Source organism: Neovison vison, chromosome 12, assembly GCF_020171115.1.
Source record: "Neovison vison isolate M4711 chromosome 12, ASM_NN_V1, whole genome shotgun sequence".
Classification (NCBI taxonomy): Eukaryota; Metazoa; Chordata; class Mammalia; order Carnivora; family Mustelidae; genus Neogale; species Neogale vison.
The window spans coordinates 85,519,525-85,539,310 of record NC_058102.1 but is presented as its reverse complement, the minus strand read 5'-3'; the positions used below and the strand labels follow the sequence as shown (position 1 = coordinate 85,539,310).

Sequence of the window (19,786 nt, the reverse complement as noted above, 5' to 3'; positions counted from 1 at the left end):
ATTCTACTATGTTATAAAGGGCTATCCTCTACTGTTTTGGCTCTTAGATTTATATATGTATAAGTATACATGTAATACTTAAAGAGGAAGCTTCAAAGACCAAGTCCTATATATTCTACCACTAATAAAGTTGTCAAGCTTTAGATAATTAGTCATTTGCTCATTCTGGAAATATTTATTAAGACAATTTGAAATATAATTGATAGAATTTAGTGATCAGCTGGGATTAACTTAAAAGAGTTGATATACATAAAGTGCTAAGAATAGCGTCTGGCATATAGGAAATATTATGTAAAAGTTATATAAGGTTATATTATAAGGTTATTATTATTTTAATCTATCTTGGTAGACTAGAAAGATGACAATGAACTGACCTTGAGAACACGGAGTAATTGAGAATATAGAATACTAAGAAGGGTAATGGAGAAAAATAACTAATTCCATTTAGATATGTTGAACTTGAAATACCTGCAGGTCATCCAAGGGGATAAAGCCAGAAAGAAATACAAGTCCTGAAGATGGGAGCATGTTGTATAAGTCATTTTAAAAGTGAATTCTGACTTTTTGTGTGGCTAGTGCCACATAAAAATGGACGTTACAATTCCTCAGTATTTTACTTCTTACAACATCATTGCATCTATTCTGTTGTTTACTAGTCTATCAATCTCACCCTGATTTATCTATACTATGGAATAGGTTAAAACAAGAATTTGAAAGAAAAAGAGAAGCCCACATTGGATGGTTGGGGGAGGGGACTCTGGAGCTTCTCTTGACTACTATCAAATCCTTGTAGCCAGGGCACCATGGCAACCTTCCCAGTCTGCCACCTAATTTCCATCGGCTTTAACGGGAAAGGTTGTGGTGGTGGGGGGGAACGGAAGCAAAGCCGGTCAGTGTGCATTCTTGTGAGTGTGTGTAATTTGGGTTAATGAAATGCAACCAAATTATGAATTGCATTTTATGGAAAACTGAGATTATCTACTGTCTTCCCTAATTCCTTCTCTTTCTTCTCTTCTCAGGATGCCTTTGAGCCTCTTCAAATTGTCCCTTTTCCCACATGTCAATAGGCTTAGGTAAACCACCTCCCCAATATGTCAAAGCAAAATTAAAAATTAAAATGTGTATCTCAGGGCATAAATACGATGTTCAAAAGAGTGCTTCAGTAAGTGACTGAACATCCATGAGTGACCTCAAAGCTTATATTACAATGCCAGAGATTTGTTTTTAATAGAGTATAGGTGTTTGTATTATTTCATAAGTCTTACTTCTGGAATAGAAATTCATTAATATTTCTCTCTGCCATACACACCAAAGTCCTTCCCAAAATAGATGAAACTCAGTTACCAGAGTCACTGATAATTCTTACCACTGTTATCCAGAAAAAAATGATTATTTAGTAATGTGTTATGTTGAGAAACACAGAGTTTTCTCAGAGTTTGAGAAAGATAATGTTAAGCTCTAAACAAAATTCTGAATTCAGATGTGGGTCATAATCTCACCTAAACTGTTAATGGTGGAATTTGGCCAAGGATAGTTTTTAAAGGCCATACATAGTGAGAACTAAATCACTCAATACATTGATCAGTACTGAACCCTAAAGTAAAGATAAGTGCAAATTCATCATGTCAGCATAATCATGTCCATATCCTTGTTTAAATTTAGAGTTTGAAATATGTTTTTGTTAGAGAATTTAAGAGAAACCTACTTGCTTGAATTTACTCTGACTTGCATGAGGAAGGGCAGTGTGCATTCCACAAAGGAGGTAGGGGCAATGGGTGGTGTGAGACAGTGAACACTATACTGGGATGAAGTTGGGAAATTTAACACACTTCTTTGTGTTGGCAGCTCCTGCACTGTCCTCTCTCTCACAGCACTTGACACAATGTATTGTAGTAACAGTTTTAGTGATAGGACCTTGAACTTCTCTGGGCCAAGAAACATGTTTTAGGTGTTCGTGTCAAGCCTTACTATATACTATTTCCTTGTTGCTAGATCCAATGAACATTCCCCTGCCCTTATTAACACCCCCTCTGCCGTATTCGCTATTATTCAGCACTCTACTTGACACTGCCCTTCCTTTGTTTCTGTAACATCAGTATCTTCTGCTTTTCCTCCCTTTTTGGCCAGTTCTTTTTTATTCATTTCCTTACACCATCACCACTACTACTTCTCCTCCTCCCCCCACACTTCCACTCCTGCTTCTGCTGCTGCTGCTGCTGCTTCTTCAGTCCTCTACTGTTTCTTCGTTGTTGTTTTTTAAGATTTTATTTTAAATTATTCTCTACACCCAAGGTGGAGCTCAAACTTACAACCCTGAGATGAAGAGTCACATACTCGGGGTGCTTGGATGGCTCATTTGGTTAAGCAACTCACTCTTGGTTTCAGCTCAGGTCGTGATTGCAGGGTCCAGGGATCCAGCCTAGTATGGGGCTCCCCACTCAGCATGGAGTCTGCTGAAGATTCTTACCCCCTCTTTCTCCTTCCCCCACTGCTCCTCCCCACTCTTCGTGTCAGGTGCATGTGCTCTCTTTCTCAAATAAATAAAAAGTTTTTTAAAAAAGTGTCATATGCTCTAACCACTGAGCCAGCCAGCACCCCTCTTTGCTGTCTTTAATGTATTAAGTATGTTCTCAAATTGATAAATCAGCCTCCTATATATTCCTCAATCAATTTCTCTCCTTTCAATCCATCTCTTTCCTTCTGTCCCTATAGCTAAATTTATCCTCAATCAGGCTCTCATCACAAAGCCTAGATGATTGTAGTAGCCTCCTAACTAGTCTCCTTGCTTTCAGTCTCAAACTCTTCCAGTCCGTTCTTTGAAGACAGAATGGTCTTTCTAACTTGGCTAGATTGTGACAGAAAGGAGAACTGAACCCAGGTCTGCCTGACTCTGAAGCCAGCTGCCCCATCCTTCACTGCTCATTGCACCTCATTCCTAGACATCACCAGCTCTAGACCCTTCCATATATTTCCCAAGTAGGTCTACTTCTTTTTACTTCTTTGAGTCAGTCTTACTATCTACTAATCACCAATCTTCTAACCAGTCTTCCTACACTATGTTTCCTTATCCTCAACTCTGTTCTATCTATTCTTCCTGCATGTAGCAGTCAGAAGTAGCTTTCTGAAATGCAAAGTTCATTAGTCCTCTTTCCTTTAATGGTTCTCATTGAGTTTGAAATAAGGTCCTTTCATAATCAATTCTTTGTCTAACTCTCCAGTCTCATGGCTCCCCAATTCCCTTTCCTTATATTTATGTAACAAACATTAACAAACCACTTCGTTTCTGAAACTAACCCAGTTGTCTGTGTATTTGCATATGCATTCTCTTCTCCATTTGTACCTGCTACTCCTATTTATTTTTCAAGACAATCCCAAGAATTGTCTCTTCCAGGAAGCCTTCCTGCATTCTCTATACTACCCCATCCCCCAAAGATCTAGAGGTTATAGGTAATATATATATCCTTGCATGGGATCAAGCCATGCCTCTTTCTTGGGACTTATCAGAGTGCATTATATCTAATTAAATCTTAGCTAAATTAACATCTATTTACCCTACACTATGCCTGGCCCAATATACGCAACTTAGTAGGCAATCAATATGCGTTAGCAAAAAGAAGAAACAAATGAATTAATTGAAATTTATAGGGTTGATTATCCATATGAGTTAATTACTTGGGTTAAAAACGATTATAATAGGGGCGCCTGGGTGGCTCAGTGGGTTAAAGCCTCTGCCTTTGGCTCAGGTCATGATTCCAGGGTCCTGGGATCGAGCCCCATATCGGGCTCTCTGCTTGGCAAGGAGCCTGCTTCCTCCCCCCTCTCTCTCTGCCTGCCTCTCTGCCTACTTGTGATCTATGTCTGTCAAATAAATAAATAAAATCTTTAAAAAAAAAAAAAACAAAAACGATTATAATAATTTAGAAAATAATGAAGTTGAAATACGTATGAGCTAGTGAGAGGAGGCTTCCCATATATACATATGGTACCTTAATTCATACCAAAAGTGTCACTTCAGTCAGTGGGGAAAGGATGGTCTTATAAATAAATAGTGCAGGACCAACTGGATATCCATATGAGGGAAAAAAATGGATCTGATCTCTACTTCATACCAAATACACACGAAGATATCAGTTCCCATATATATTGTGGGACTGAATGTAAAAGCTTACAACAAGTCCTTTAGAATAAATAAATCCTTTAGAAGAATATATTCTATATCAATCATGACCCTGTGCATAGGCAAAGATTTCTTAAACGCAAATCAAAAAATGCTAGCAATAGGAACACCTGGTTGGCTTAGTCGGTAGGTTTGCAACTCTTTATCTCAGAGTGATAGGTTCAAGCCCTGTGTTGAGTGTAGAGATTATTGAAAAATAAAATCTTTTTAAAAAATGCTAACAATAAAGAAAAAATGATAAATTGAACTACTTAAAAACTTCTGTTTATAGAATGCCACCATTAGGAGAGTGAAAAGGCAAGCTGCAGAGTAGGGAAAAAACTTTTTTTGTAATCTTTAAATCTAACAAAGGGCTCTTCTTCATAATATATAATGAACCAAACACTGAGATAAAGACAGGCAATTCACGAGAAAATATGAGTTTGAACAGGTATTTCACCATAGAGGCTATTAAATAAACACATGAAAAGGTGTCAACCTCATTAGTCACAGTGTGATAGATACTATACTATAAACTCTCCTGAATGGCTACAATGAGAGAGGATGAGAAGCAGAACTCTCTTACACTACTAGTAGGAGTGTACGTTACAACTTCAGGAAAATCTGCAGTCCAATGCAGGCCTCTATCCCAGGACCCTGATATCATGACCTGAGCGTAAATCAAGACCTGGCTGCTTTACCTAAGGAGCCAACCAGGCGCCCAGTGGGTAACAGCTTTGAGAGCAGATTATGACTGGGTAGAGGTACAAGGGGGAGGCTTCTCAGATAGTGATAATGCTCTGTTTCTTGATCTGCTTGTTGGTTACACTACTAATAATGTTAAGTTTGCAAAAATTCACTGAAGTGTAAATTTATGATTGGTAAAAATTTATGCATGTATGATATCCTTCGATAAAAAGTTTTCAAAATAAAGAAGAAAAAAGACAGAAAGGCTTTTCACGTGGTGAACATAACTGCATGCACAGGAATTGTGTTTCCCATTGAAATTCTGGGTTATACTTGGAGAATTCTATTCTCATACCATACTGCCAGCATACAATGCTGTTCTCATTAGGTTTTAAATATGCATCGCCACCCCTCTACTCCTTACCTTTCTCAAATTCCCAGCAGCTTCCAATCCCTCTATCACCGCAAACCATGTAAGGTTCAACTCTAAGACCACATCAACTGATTGACAGCACCCCCCCACAAATGCATTTCCTGCTCAGACTTGTATCCCTTTTCAACTTCCCTATTTCCTTCCTTCCTTCCTCCTTCCCTCCTTCCTTCCTCTGTTTCTCTCTTTTTCTTTATTTTTTTCAATAAGCTCTATACCCAACGTGGGGCTTGAACTCACAACTCTTGGACCAAGAGCTGCATGCTCTATAAACTGAGCCAGCCAGGTGTCCCCAGTAACTTCCCCATTTTTATAAAGAGCACCATTATCAACCATTTCATGCTCAAATCCACCAAGTTCAAAACTTTAAGGGTTTTACTCTTTCCTTTTTGCCTCATGTTCCGCCAGTCACCACTTGGGATTCTTCCTTTGGATGGTATCTTTTCTTATCCCTTTCTAACCATTCCTTCTGTAATTATGAAGATCTGAGACCTTCTGCTTAGATTATTGCAATAACCTCCTTATTGGTGCCATTATCCAGCCTCCTTTCCTACTCCACTTAGCTGTCAGATTAATTTTATAAATTATAAAATTTATAACTACTAAAAATATAGAATTATATTTATAAATTATAAATATAATATATTGATATTAATCTTATTAAAATATTGTTCACTCTTTTCTATAAGAATACAAAAGTTTCACACTGCCTATGGACTCAAGCCCCAACTCCTTCTTCAGACTGGAGTTCAAAATATTTCATCAGCTAGCTCCACTTCTCATATGTAACACCTCATCCATCATTCCTTTGCATGCCCAAATTGAGACAAGATTTCTGCTCTCCCTGATACACCAGATCAACATCATACTATGTCTTTGTTAACATAACGTTCTCTGTTAAAAGTACTCACTCTACTCCTGTAACATTTGGTTATGAGCCACCATTCTGAGTGAAGACTTCCATGATAAACCATAGCTCTTAATACAAGGACTTTTTCCTTCTCTTCAAATTTCTATAACTTTCTCTTCAAGGGAGTACAGAATAAATCGTGAAGCAGATACAAATTATCTTCAACATCCACAATTTCCTCTTTTTAGTACTTATTTTCTAAATATTTATTTATTTATTTGACACAGAGAGAGAGAGAGACAGAGAGAGAGGGAACACAAGCAGGGGGAGTGGGAGAGGGAGAAGCAGGCTTCCTGCTGAGCAGGGAGCCTGAGGTGAGGCTTCATCCCAGGACCCCAGGATCATGAACTGAGCCGAAGGCAGACGCCCAACGGCTGAGCCACCCAGGTGCTCCTTTTTAGTACTTATTTTACTGAGAAATTTTTAATTTACTAAGAAATTTTCAAACAGGCATCTGAGTGGCTCAGTGGGTTAAGCCTCTGCCTTCGACTCAGGTCATGATCTCAGGGTGGTGGGATGGAGTCCCACATCGGGTTCTCTGCTCAGCTGGGAGCCTGCTTCCCCTCTCTCTGCCTGCCTCTCTGCCTACTTATGATCTCTCTCTCTGTCAAATACATAAATAAATTTTAAAAATCCTTAAAAAAAAAAGAAATTTTCAAACAGGGACACCCCTTTTTAGTACTTATTGAGAAATTCTTAATTTATTAAGAAATTTTCAAACAGCGGGGCGCTTGGGTGGCTCAGTGGGTTAAAGCCTCTGCCTTCGGCTCGGGTCATGATCCCAGGGTTCTGGGATCGAGCCCCACGTCGGGCTCTCTGCTCCGCAGGGAAACTGCTTTCTCCCCTCTCTCTCTCTGCCTGCCTCTCTGCCTACTTGTGATTTCTCTCTGTCAAATAAATAAAATCTTTAAAAAAAAAAAAAAAAAGAAATTTTCAAACAGGGACGCCTGGGTGGCTCAGTCAGTGAAGCGACTGGTTCAGCTCAGGTCACCTGGGCTGGGGTCCTGGGATCAAGTTCCACATTAAGCTCCCTGCTGAGCCTCCTTCTCCCTCTGCCTGCCACTCCCCCACTCCCCTGTATGCATTCTCTCTCTCTGACAAACAAATCTTTTTTTTTTTTTTTAAAGATTTTATTTATTTATTTATCAGAGAGAGAGAGGGAGCAGGAGAGAGCACAGGCGGACAGAATGGCAGGCAGAGGCAGAGGGAGAAGCAGGCTCCCTGCCGAGCAAGGAGCCCAATGCGGGACTCGATCCCAGGACGTTGGGATCATGACCTGAGCTGAAGGCAGCTGCTCAACCAACTGAGCCACCCAGGCGTCCCTGACAAACAAATCTTTAAAAAAATTTTTTTTCAAACATACCCAAAAATAGAGAAAACAGTATAATGAACTCCATATACACATCATTAACATTTAACAATTATCAAGAGTTTTGCCACAATTTCTATCATTTTTTGCCTTATTCTTTCCTGAAATACTTTAATTTATTTATTTTTTTTTTTTTAAAGATTTTTTATTTATTTATTTATTTATTTATTTGAGAGAGACAGTGAGAGAGAGCATGAGCGAGGAGAAGGTCAGAGAGCGAAGCAGACTCCCCATGGAGCTGGGAGCCTGATGTGGGACTCGATCCCGGGACTCCAGGATCACGCCCTGAGCCGAAGGCAGTCGTCCAACCAACTGCGCCACCCAGGCGTCCCTGAAATACTTTAATTTAAAAAAATTTTTTAGGGGGGCAGGGTGAGAGGGACAGAAGGAGAGGGAAAGAGAGAATCTTAAGCCGGCATGCAACCCAACTCAGGGCTCAATCTCGTGGTGCTGAAATCATAACCTGAGCCGAAATCAAGAGTCAGACTCTCAAATGACTGAGCCATGCAGACACCCCTCAGATCTTCATTTATTTGATTGCCCATGTGTAGAGTATGGAGTTGGTGTCCTAGTTACTTCCAGTGGTGCAATGGTATCAGATTTTTTTTTTTAAAGATTTTATTTATTTATTTGACAGAGGGAGAGAGATCACAAGTAGGCAGAGAGGCAGGCAGAGAGAGAGGAGGAAGCAGGCTCCCTGCCGAGCAGAGAGCCCTAACGTGGGGCTCGATCCCAGGACCCTGGGATAATGACCTGAGCTGAAGGCAGAGGCTTAACCCACTGAGCCACCCAGGCGCCCCTCAGATGATTATTTTTAATTTACTTTTTTCTATTTTTATTTTTCCTTTGTGGTATCTTTATGATCTCATAGGTTTATATTGTTAAATTTTTTATTATAAAAATCGCATAAATACAAAAATGAATAAAATAGACTTTTATAGCATAATAATTATAAAGTGACTAGCTGGCTTTTATAACTCCTTTGCCTTCCTACCAAAATCAACTTTCAGGAAATTATCTCCATTTTAACATAATTTTATTTTTATTTATTTCTTTATTTTTTAAAAGAGTCTATTTATTTACTTGACAGACAGAGATCACAAGTAGGCAGAGAGGCAGGCAGAGAGAGAAAAGGAAGCAGGCTCCCTGCGGAGCAGAGAGCCCCATGTAGGCCTGATCCCAGGACCCTGGAATCAGGACCTGAGCCGAAGGCAGAGGCTTTAACCCACTGAGCCACCCAGGTGCCCCTAACATAATTTTATTTATTTATTTATTTTTTTAAAGATTTTATTTATTTATTTGAGAGAGACAGTGAGAGAGAGCATGAGCGAGGAGAAGGTCAGAGAGCGAAGCAGACTCCCCATGGAGCTGGGAGCCTGATGTGGGACTCGATCCCGGGACTCCAGGATCACGCCCTGAGCCGAAGGCAGTCGTCCAACCAACTGCGCCACCCAGGTGTCCCGCCCCTAACATAATTTTAAATCAATATGTCCTTTCACAGGTTTTTAAGTATAAGATTTACTTCCATTATAGAATTGAAGCAGCCATATTTAGGATTTGGGATCTTCATTTTAAAACTAAGAGCCACCCATTGATCTGCTTTAAGCAGTGGAGTGACATGATCTGTATTTTGTGACATGATCTCTGAGATGTATTATAATAAGATCACTTCGGCTGTTGTGTGAAGACTGAACTGGGTGGGGTAGAGCAAATATATAGAAAATCTAGGAGGGTACTAACGTTGTCCAGGCAAAAGATGATATACTTACTAGAATGGAGGTGGTTGAGATGGAGAGAAAAGCACAAGATTTGAGAGCGATTTAGGAGGTAGACTTCACAGGACTTAGTGACTGATTCTATGGTGGTTAGAAAAGGAGAGGGAGATATCAAGAGTAATTCTCATTTCTGTATGAGAATCCAGATGGATGCTTCTGCATTTACTGAGCAAGAGAACCGCATAAGGAGGAGGTATGTATTTGTGAGAAGATACCTAGTTCAATTTGGGATACCTGTGAGAAACCCAGCCAAAGACTAGAAGTTTACAACACAACCTGGAACTAAGAGGAGTTGTTAAGAAGTGGTGGGCATATAAAAAGGATCTGAAGCCTTGGGAATGAATGCACTACCATCGTCTAGGAGTGACTAAGATCATATAGAATAAAATGAGGAAAGAGTCTAGGACTGAACCTTGAGAAACTCCAACATTTAAAGATTGGTAAAGGAGGAGGAACCAGCAGAGACAGAGAAGAAACAAAGAAATGTAAGAGGGAAACCCAGAAAATGTAGAGTTTCTGAGGACAAGGGAAGAAAGTGTTCCAAGAAAGAGATAAAATATCAACTGTGACAAAGCTTATCACAGGTCAACAAGGACCTGTGTCCAGTGGATTTAGCAACAACCATGGAGGGCATTTGGTTTCAAGGAATGGTAAGGGCAGAATCCAGATTGAATGGATTTAGGGATAAATAGGAAGTGAAGAAGAAAGAAGAAAAACAACTTTCTTGTTTCCTACACAAATTATAACACATGAGATTGTGCAATGGATTCTACAAAGCTCCTCTCTGTATACTTACAAACACATGCTGTTCTTCTATATAAGTGTACTTGTTTTATTACTTCAGTTAGATTGGAAGACTCTGGGGGTGCCTGAGTGGCTCAGTTGGTTAGGTGTCTGTCTTTGGTGTGGGTCTTGATCTCCAGGCCCTGGGATGGAGCCCTGCATTGGGCTTCCTGCTCAGAGGTAAGCCTGCTTCTCTCTCTCTCTCTCTCTCTCCTCTGCTTGTTTTCTCTCTCAAATAAATAAATAAGATCCTAAAAAAAAAAAAAAAAGATTGGGAGACTCTAGAGAAAAGAGACCATGTTACTACCTCTGAATTACACTATCTAGGATGGTCAAGGACTCACTGTAAAAACCCAGTAAATTCTTATTGAATAAAAAAAGCAAAATACTTATTCAATACCTTTAAGTTAGTCATTATAGTAGTTAATGAAAATATGCACAGAAAGAAACTGTTCATTTAATTTAACAAACGTGTGTATAATGTCTAATAGATGCTTGGCGCTTTGCCAGAGACTGGGATTCATATTTTAATGCAGAAGAGGTGTAGATACACAAATAAATAAATTCTATAAATATTAGAAAAGATGTTTTATGCTAATCTTACTGTGGACATGAACAAATTTATTAGTAGAATACTTATACTTTGTAAGTAAAAGAAATTGGCAGAAAACAAAAAGAGGTGAACTAGTAAAAAATCTTTTTAATAGTTTGCATGCTATTAAGTCAGATAACGAGGGAAAAAAGAACGCAGTTGGTTGGACGACTGCCTTCGGCTCAGGGCGTGATCCTGGAGTCCCGGGATGGAGTCCCACATCAGGCTCCCAGCTCCATGGGGAGTCTGCTTCGCTCTCTGACCTTCTCCTCGCTCATGCTCTCTCTCACACTCTCTCTCTCTCAAATAAATAAATAAAATCTTTAAAAAAAAAAAAAAAGAACAGATTAATTATTTCCCTCTGCTCTCCCATTTATATATTTAAGATTATCAGTGCTCAAATAATCTATTTCTGACCTAGATCTTATTGTTACTTATACCCAAGGGGAGAAAAAAAAATCCTCATTTGCATAAGGAACAGAATAGTTCTGAGATAGAATTACAAAGAATCAATTGCATGAACATGCCTCTCTTTTATTTAATCCTCTGTAAACTGCATAAGGAACTGAGACTATTGGGAAAATGACATATTTCTTTTATAATGTAAAGAAAATAAAATTCAAGACTGTGCCTCTCATTCTATAAGGAAAGATTTGTACACTTTACCATGGTCCAGCAGCGTTTCTTTTATTTGACTATTAATATTTCACAAGAAGTATTTTCAATGAGCGACTTATAAATTCTTATACTCCCCAATGTCATTTAATTCTTATTTTTATTAAATGTACATTTAGGTGCAGAAAGAAACATTCAAACTGTCCTTAATTCTCCTGTCTTTTTACTGAAATATAATTTTATTTGCTAAAGGGATGGAGATAAGATGGATGTTAAGATTATTTTTCCTATGGAATGTGCGAGAAGTAGATAAAATGAGTTGTGTGTTGTTTTATTTTTTTTCTAGGGAGACTACTGCAGCAAACTTGAACAAGTAAAGCAGAGCTATGGAGAGCAGGCTAGAAAAATCCATGGCAGCCATTGTCACACCACAACCTGCAGCAGCTGTCTCAAGTCCCTCCCTCCCACGCCTGCTCTGCCTGCCTGCCAGCCCAGCAGGAATGAATGGGCTCCGCAAAGCACTGTAAATGGTGCTGCAGACCCTGAAAAGCTGTTGCTGAAAACCGAACATTAAAAAATCATCTGCGAGAATATATATTTTCAACCTTGGTGGTCATAGCAAACCTCTTTTACCTCTAAAATTTCCTTAGCAACATCAGGTGGTGATCAGTCCAGAGTCTTATTTTTCAGAGCCCATCCTTGCTGATAATAGAGCCTTTCTAAATAGCAAAAGAATGTTACTGCAATCCATTTCCTAGGGGTGAAAGCAAAGCCTTTTTGTCCCAAGAGGCAATTGAGCAACCACCAGAGTCTCTAGTTGAATAGCAACGGTGTGAGGCTGGCCACAATTCCCACAGTTAGAAGCCCAATCTCTGAGTAGCTTTACCAAATTCACACAAGAACTACACAAAAAAGAAATGCAGTTATTAAGCTGACATAGTTGTCCGTGGATGGAGACAAAATCGCAAATGGTTTTCTTTCTTACATTATACAGCTCTCCTTTTTAATTTGATGTTTTAGTTATTCTCTTTCCAGGAAAAAAAAAAAAAAAGCAAAATATAACTGCATGGCACAGGTAACAGCACTAGCTTCTGAACTCCTTGTATTTTCTCCATTTTATACCAGGAAAGACGATTCATTTTAAGGAACAATACACTACATAAAATACATTACACAGACTTCTGATAAAGGAATATTTCTAATAGTCTATTTAACTATGGTATGTTTCTTGGATCTTAATTATCACCACGTTAGAACTACTTGTGTACTTCCATATTTAGTATGGTTTTCTTCCATCTTCCCTTTTTGTTTAGCTATTTGGGGGAGGGGTGCAAAAGAAGGTCTGAAGATAAATTACTTGAACTTGAAAAACCATTTTGGGTGGCTCTATTATTAAACCTCTTTTTTATATTAAAAAAAAATCACATTTACCCAAGCCATTTTAAGCATCATTCCCATCTTCTCTCCTATTTTATCTGTAAAGCAATTAGAGATGTTGAAACTTCCTAGAATGTGGCAGAATTTAATATACTTTGAGAGAGGGGCTGGGAGTAATTTTCCATTAAATACTTCATCTCAACACAAAATCCGCGATATAAGTGTTGGAGAAAACCTACATTGGTGATTTTAACTGTAGTATGAGGTTTAAGCAATATAAAAATCATCCAATTCAAGTTCTTTTTCTTGCCTTCTCCCGCCCCCTCCCCCCCAACCCCACCCCATAATGGATGCTCGGCTGACTGTTTTTGCACAGTCTCTTTGTCTGAAGGATGCAAACAGTCTATGGATGCTAGGGAAAAGGGGGTGGGGGAGAGATTACCTCATCCCATGTTGCTTGCACCAATCAACACTCTCCCGTCGTGGCTTCTCCGGGCAGATCGAGGGGTCTGGACCAACAGGAAAAGGCCCCAGCCCATCCCCATGGTGACCGAGTTGTATATAGGGAGCCGCATCCGCCCATGTGCCGCAGGTTCTCTTACATCGACCGCCTAAGAGTCGCGCTGTAAGAAGCAACAACCTCTCTTCCTCTCCGCCATCTGCTCGGCAGACGCAAAGCAGCAACCATGGTAAGAATCTTCTTTCTCTGGCTCTTTGTGGCCATTGGGTGGGGTCAGTCCCCCAAGATCTACTTAGAAAACCTTAAGCCCTTTTTCCTTTACAATTTCTTTGGCTAAGGGTAGCCTTTATGCTTTGTGTGCGAGGTTTAGCTGTGCTGCCCCACATCCTGGAGCCCGGCCGCCGCCGCAGTGCGGGGTGCAGGAGCCCAGCCACTACTGCGCCCGGGCGCAGCACGACCGTGGGGAAGAACAAAGGCGGCACAGAGCGAGTAGTTGTTATCTGAGACCTTCCGAGCCGCCAGCAGCCCATCTGTCGGTGACGAAAGGGTCTGGGGCAGGGAAAGGCGGTCGTGGCGTTGTCTGCCCGGCCCCAGCGTCTGTGCGCACGGTATTCGTGTGACTCGGGGAGGCTTTTCTTCCTGGCGTTGTTCCCAGGGGGAGGGAGAGAAGAACTCGTCCAAAAGGACCCGAGCCCAGTGGGTGTAGCTGGGAAGGGGGGGAGGGGGGCGGGAAAGCACAGGGAGAAAGCGGAACCTTGGGTTAGTATAAAAAGATCCCTCCCCGGTTCTTTGGCATTTTAGAAGGATACCCGTATATTAGCGGGGACAAAATGGTTAGTTTCTGCTGGAGCCCCTGGCAGCCCGCGTCAGGGCGGCGCAGGGGCGGAGTTGTTTGTTTCTGGCTTCTGGGGCCTTAGAGCCACTGGGCGGGGTTCGCTCTCACTAAAACCTCCCCTGTCAGACGACCTAACTAAAAGCCTTTCATCATTGTGGAAATGTAGGCGTTAAAAGGTTTTTCATTCACTGTTAAAACTTAGATGAAATATTTTTTTCTTGAGATGCAAAATCACAGTTTTCTTGACAAGCCCTTTAAAGTCTGGTCTGTGGCCACCCCGCCCTGACTGACTGGAGTGTGTGTGTCTTTATTGTCTGTCCGTCTGTCCCGTCTCAGTGTGCTAGGCGCACGCACGTTCAGCAGGAGAAAAAGCCCACTTTGGAGAACCAGGGTACCCTAACGCCCAGAACCCAGGGAAACGCCCTTCCCCACCCCCACCCCCGCCCCCGCCCATATGTCAGTGACTAGACAATGGGTAGACAATGGAACTTATAGCCATAAAGACCACAGAGAAGAAAATTTCTTATTGAACGTGAAAAGTATGAATATTCTGTGGTGAGTAGACAATCTCAGAATGAAAATACTATTTTGTTGTTTCAAATAAATATTTCCTTATCCTTTCACCCGGGCTTTTATTCTTAAGTAGATCCTCTGATATTTTTCTGATTTAGGAACAGTTGTTTTAAAGATACTAATAATTTTTCAGTCTTTTGCAGTGGAGAAGATTCTGGAAAGACTTCTTTTTAAGAAATGAAAATGCTGCAGACAAAGAACTATCCTCTGTCCAGCTGTCTTTTGTTCTAGTGCATCTACATTAATTCATTTTAATGTAGGCATATGGTCCCAGCCAGGGTCAGAGAAGGAAAACTGGCAGAATAGCACAATGAGATCATGTAGGCAGTTTCTGGAAATAGAACTTACTCTGTTAAATAATGTAGCAGACAGAACAGGCTAGTACCAGGCACAGCAAATGCAGCAATGCAGGAGGCAGACCTTGTTTAGCTTCCAATCCCCTAGTACTAATGGATTCTGCAGATAGACTGCAGAGGGGTGTGGCATCTAGCCTCAGCTGCAGCGCAGATGTCCATGTTAAAATTCCAAGTCAAATGTAGAAGAAATTCCTCATTTAAAGGAAAGCAGTAGTAATACTGATTCCAACCAACTAATGATTAAATTTAACTTACTTCATTTTACAAAATCTGTGCTTTAAATATATTTTAAATATAAAAAATTTCTATTCAAGCATGACTGGAAACAATGGGCTTGAACATAGGTTAAATAGCGCCACATTATTATTCAGACCACACCCATCTGCAACATTTGTAGCAGGTGCTTTTCCTTAATAATTTCTATTGAATTAGGGATAATCTCAAATACACTTGAAGAATACCTGTATATAATTAGAATTATTTTCAAAAATTTGCTGAAAATTCAAAATGCTAATATAACCTAATTTTACAATTTTCTTTTTTTCCTTCCCACAGCGTGAGTGTATCTCCATCCACGTCGGCCAGGCTGGTGTCCAGATCGGCAATGCCTGCTGGGAGCTCTATTGCCTGGAGCATGGCATTCAGCCCGATGGCCAGATGCCAAGTGACAAGACCATTGGGGGAGGAGACGACTCCTTCAACACCTTCTTCAGTGAGACGGGCGCTGGCAAGCATGTGCCCAGGGCCGTGTTTGTAGACCTGGAACCCACAGTCATTGGTGAGTTGGCCTCTGTAACCCAGTGAGCTCCCCCGGGGGTCTGGGACAGGTCTGTCTTGAGGCTCCCCCGGGGATCTAATACTAATACACAGCCAAAGGTCTGGTTACCGTGAGGCTGAGCGGACTTGTGCAGGTGGTGAGTGATGGGGGGCTGCTGTGTTTGCCTTTTCCAGATGAAGTTCGCACTGGCACCTACCGCCAGCTCTTCCACCCTGAGCAGCTCATCACAGGCAAGGAAGATGCTGCCAACAACTACGCCCGAGGGCACTACACCATTGGCAAGGAGATCATTGACCTTGTCTTGGACCGAATTCGGAAGCTGGTATGTTTATTCTCAATAAGTAAATAATGATCCTAAGAAAGACACTTGAAATAGGTTCTTTTCATCTCAGACACCGAATTGAAGTGTAATGGAGTGAGGTAAACTATTCCTTTATAGTTTTTCTTTAAAAATCCAATTAAAGCATGAACTATTTGGTGTCATGTAAGTAGGAAAATGCTTAGTAATTCTACGAAGGTCTCCATGTAAGCATTTCTTGTCAAAATAAGATCTGTATTCTTGGACTTGTATGAAAAGTGACAATATATTTACTTGGGATATGTTGCAAAGAGCAGTAATCTACGTTTTCTCTATTTCTTTTTTCTACCAGGCTGACCAGTGCACAGGTCTTCAGGGCTTCTTGGTTTTCCACAGCTTTGGAGGGGGAACTGGTTCCGGGTTCACCTCCCTGCTGATGGAACGTCTCTCTGTCGATTATGGCAAGAAGTCCAAGCTGGAGTTCTCCATCTACCCAGCCCCTCAGGTTTCCACAGCTGTAGTTGAGCCCTACAACTCCATCCTCACTACCCACACCACCCTGGAGCACTCTGATTGTGCCTTCATGGTAGACAACGAGGCCATCTATGACATCTGTCGTAGAAACCTCGATATTGAACGCCCAACCTACACTAATCTAAATAGGTTGATAGGCCAGATTGTGTCCTCCATCACCGCTTCCCTCAGATTTGATGGAGCCCTGAATGTTGATCTGACAGAATTCCAGACCAACCTGGTGCCCTATCCCCGTATCCACTTCCCTCTGGCCACCTATGCCCCCGTCATCTCTGCTGAGAAAGCCTACCATGAACAGCTTTCTGTAGCAGAGATCACCAACGCGTGCTTTGAGCCAGCCAACCAGATGGTGAAATGTGACCCTCGCCATGGTAAATACATGGCTTGCTGCCTGTTGTACCGTGGCGATGTGGTTCCCAAAGATGTCAATGCCGCCATTGCCACCATCAAGACCAAGCGTACCATCCAGTTTGTGGACTGGTGCCCCACTGGCTTCAAAGTGGGCATTAATTACCAGCCTCCCACTGTGGTGCCCGGTGGAGACCTGGCCAAAGTCCAGCGAGCTGTGTGCATGCTGAGCAACACCACAGCCATCGCTGAGGCCTGGGCTCGCCTGGACCACAAGTTTGACCTGATGTATGCCAAGCGTGCCTTTGTTCACTGGTATGTGGGGGAGGGCATGGAGGAAGGAGAGTTTTCTGAGGCCCGTGAGGACATGGCTGCCCTTGAGAAGGATTATGAGGAGGTTGGTGTGGATTCTGTTGAAGGAGAGGGTGAAGAAGAAGGAGAGGAATACTAAAGTTAAAAACGTCACAAAGGTGCTGCTTTTACAGGGAAGCTTATTCTGTTTTGAATATTGAAAAGTTGTGCTCTGATCAGTTAATTTGTATGTAGCAGTGTATACTCTCATATACAATTACTGACCTATGCTTTAAAACACAACGCTTTGTTACAGACCCAAGCTGTCCATTTCTCTGATGGGTTTGAATAAAGTATTCCCTGTCTTAAATGGATTCAGTCTTGTATCTTCTATTTGGGTGTTTGAAATTCATGTATTTAGTTCTGTATTATTAAGTGACTTATTTTAAATTTTAGTATATTATAAAACTTAATCATAAAATACAAAATAAAAAAATTGCCACATCCATGCTCTTAAATGTTAACTCCACTATGTTACTTAAATTGCTAGTACTCTTTTTAGAATTGATATTTACTAATACATAGCCAAAGGTCTGGTTACCTGCCAAGTCTCATATGACAAACAAAATGGTGACTATTCCAAATGCACTATCATCTTGGCATGTGTCTAGTGCCATGATGTTTCCTCTGCCCAGGATTCTCTGAACAAGTCTGCTATCCAAGCAATTGCTCCCTAGTTCTTTACTTTTTTTTTTTTTTTTTTTTAAAGATTTTATTTATTTGTCAGAGAGAGAGAGAGGGAGAACACCAGCAGGCAGAGGCAGAGAGAGAAGCAGGCTCCCTGCTGAGCAAGGAGCCCAATGTGGGACTCCATCCCAGGACCCTGGGATCATGACCTGAGCGGAAGGTAGCAGCTTGACCAACTGAGCCACCCAGGCGTCCCAGATCTTTACTTCTTTACAAACTTAATTTCAGCTAAATGTCATAGTAGAAAAGCCTGATATATTTATTCACTCTAATGTGTTGTATATCTGAATTTTAACTCTCCAAATACATTATTTCGATACAGGCAAATAACTTCAAAGAATAAACGAACAATGCAGTTGTAGGCATCAGCACCAACATAGTGAGAGGAACAGTTCTTGGCCAATGGTTTCGTCCACAATAGAGGTCAGCTGCCAGTCCAACTGACCAAAAAGCTGAGGACCCAAGGACAGCAAACTTGTGTCTTGTGTTATCACACCATCTTGTTCTAGGATAATATCCAGTTGGGATGGAAGTTCTTTTTTTGTATTTATAGCCTATTTAATCTGTTTTTCCTTTGACACTGCCTACAAAGGGGTGTAATACTATTATAGTTACTGGAATCTGAGTTTAAGTTAATGGAAATAAGGAAAAATAAGAAATAAGCCAAGATCAACTAGCTTTAAAGCCAATCCAATACTGCTCAGCAGTTTAGAAGCCAATGTGAATAGATTTTGGGGGAAAAAAAGTAAAAGTCCTCACTTCTTCAGATAAAAAAACAATGTGGAAATTAGATCAAATGTAAGTTTTTAATGTGCATTCTCAGCACATAGCAAAATATAATATGATAGATGTATGTACAATAATTATTGGTTGAATGAGTAAAGTGTAGGATAAAAGAGAGTAAGTACCATTTTTTTCACCTTATTAAGATTTTATTTATTTATTTGACAGAGAGAGAGAGAGAGACACAGCAAGAGAGGGAACAGAAGTAGGGGGAGTGGGAGAGGAAGAAGCAGGCTTCCTGCAAAGCAGGGAGCCCAATGCGGGGCTCGATCCCAGGACCGTGGGATCATAACCTGAGCCGAAGGCAGACATCCAATGATTGAGCCACCCAGACGCCCCAAGAGATAAGTAAGAAGTAAAAAAATAAAAGCCCTACAATCCTAATTTTAATTGTAAATAACAGTATGCATTTGTTATACATTTTCTATTATGAAAAATTCTATAATTTTGTCCACTGAAAAGGCCAAGGACCAATTTAGGAATGAGTACCTCTACCACTTAGATGGTGGTCTTTATTTTTTTATTTTTTTAAAGATTTTACTTATCAGAGGGAGAGCACAAGCAGGCTGGAGTGGCAGGCAGAAGGAAAAACAAGCTCCCAGGTAAATGGGGAGCCTGATGCAAGACTCAATCCCAGGACCCTGGCACCATGACCTGAGCCCAAGGCAGACACCTAACCAACTGAGCCATCCAGGCACCCCGATGGTTTTTATTTTTTACTTTTTTAAAGTTTAGGGTTTTTTTTTTTTTTAAAGATTTTATTTATTTATTTGACAGAGAGAGAGAGACAATGGGAGAAGGAACACAAGTAGGAGAAGGGGGAAGGGGAGAAGCAGGCTTCCTGCTGAGCAGAGAACCTGATGTGTAGCTCCATCCCAGAACCCTGGGATCATGACCTGAGCCGAAGGCAGCGGCTTAACCCACTGAGCCACCCAGGCGCCCCGATGGTGGTCTTTAAATACCATTTTCCACTAAAAGGAATCACAATGTTTTAGAGATGTTCAAGCCGGGAGCAGGAAATATGCAAATTCAGCCCCAAATATTTTCTCATTCCAGAAAGCAAGGAAGATAATCAAAGACAAAGTTATA

At 40.9% G+C, this 19,786-nt stretch overlaps 1 protein-coding gene and 1 long non-coding RNA gene across 2 annotated transcripts in view; one reads left to right on the top strand and one right to left on the bottom strand.

Annotated features, from left to right (window-relative positions):
* LOC122892571 overlaps positions 1–13,216 on the bottom strand; it is a 43,799-nt gene extending 30,583 nt beyond the window's left edge. Inside the window, exon 1 of the long non-coding RNA XR_006381427.1 lies at positions 13,137–13,216. This is a non-coding gene — a long non-coding RNA (uncharacterized LOC122892571). The remainder of the gene's footprint in view (positions 1–13,136) is intronic.
* Positions 13,217–13,291: 75 nt separating this feature from the next.
* TUBA1A (tubulin alpha 1a) lies at positions 13,292–17,541 on the top strand. The gene is made up of 4 exons (XM_044229238.1): positions 13,292–13,383; positions 15,474–15,696; positions 15,870–16,018; positions 16,347–17,541. The coding sequence occupies exons 1-4, from the start codon at positions 13,381–13,383 to the stop codon at positions 17,325–17,327; spliced, it is 1,356 nt and encodes a 451-aa protein (XP_044085173.1). The 5' UTR covers positions 13,292–13,380; the 3' UTR covers positions 17,328–17,541.
* The last annotated feature ends 2,245 nt before the right edge of the window (positions 17,542–19,786 follow it).

Coding starts and splice junctions, on each gene's coding strand:
- TUBA1A (XM_044229238.1), top strand. Junction 15,697..15,869: donor CCTGGAACCCACAGTCATTG/GTGAGTTGGCCT, acceptor TGCCTTTTCCAG/ATGAAGTTCGCACTGGCACC. Junction 16,019..16,346: donor TGGACCGAATTCGGAAGCTG/GTATGTTTATTC, acceptor TTTTTCTACCAG/GCTGACCAGTGCACAGGTCT.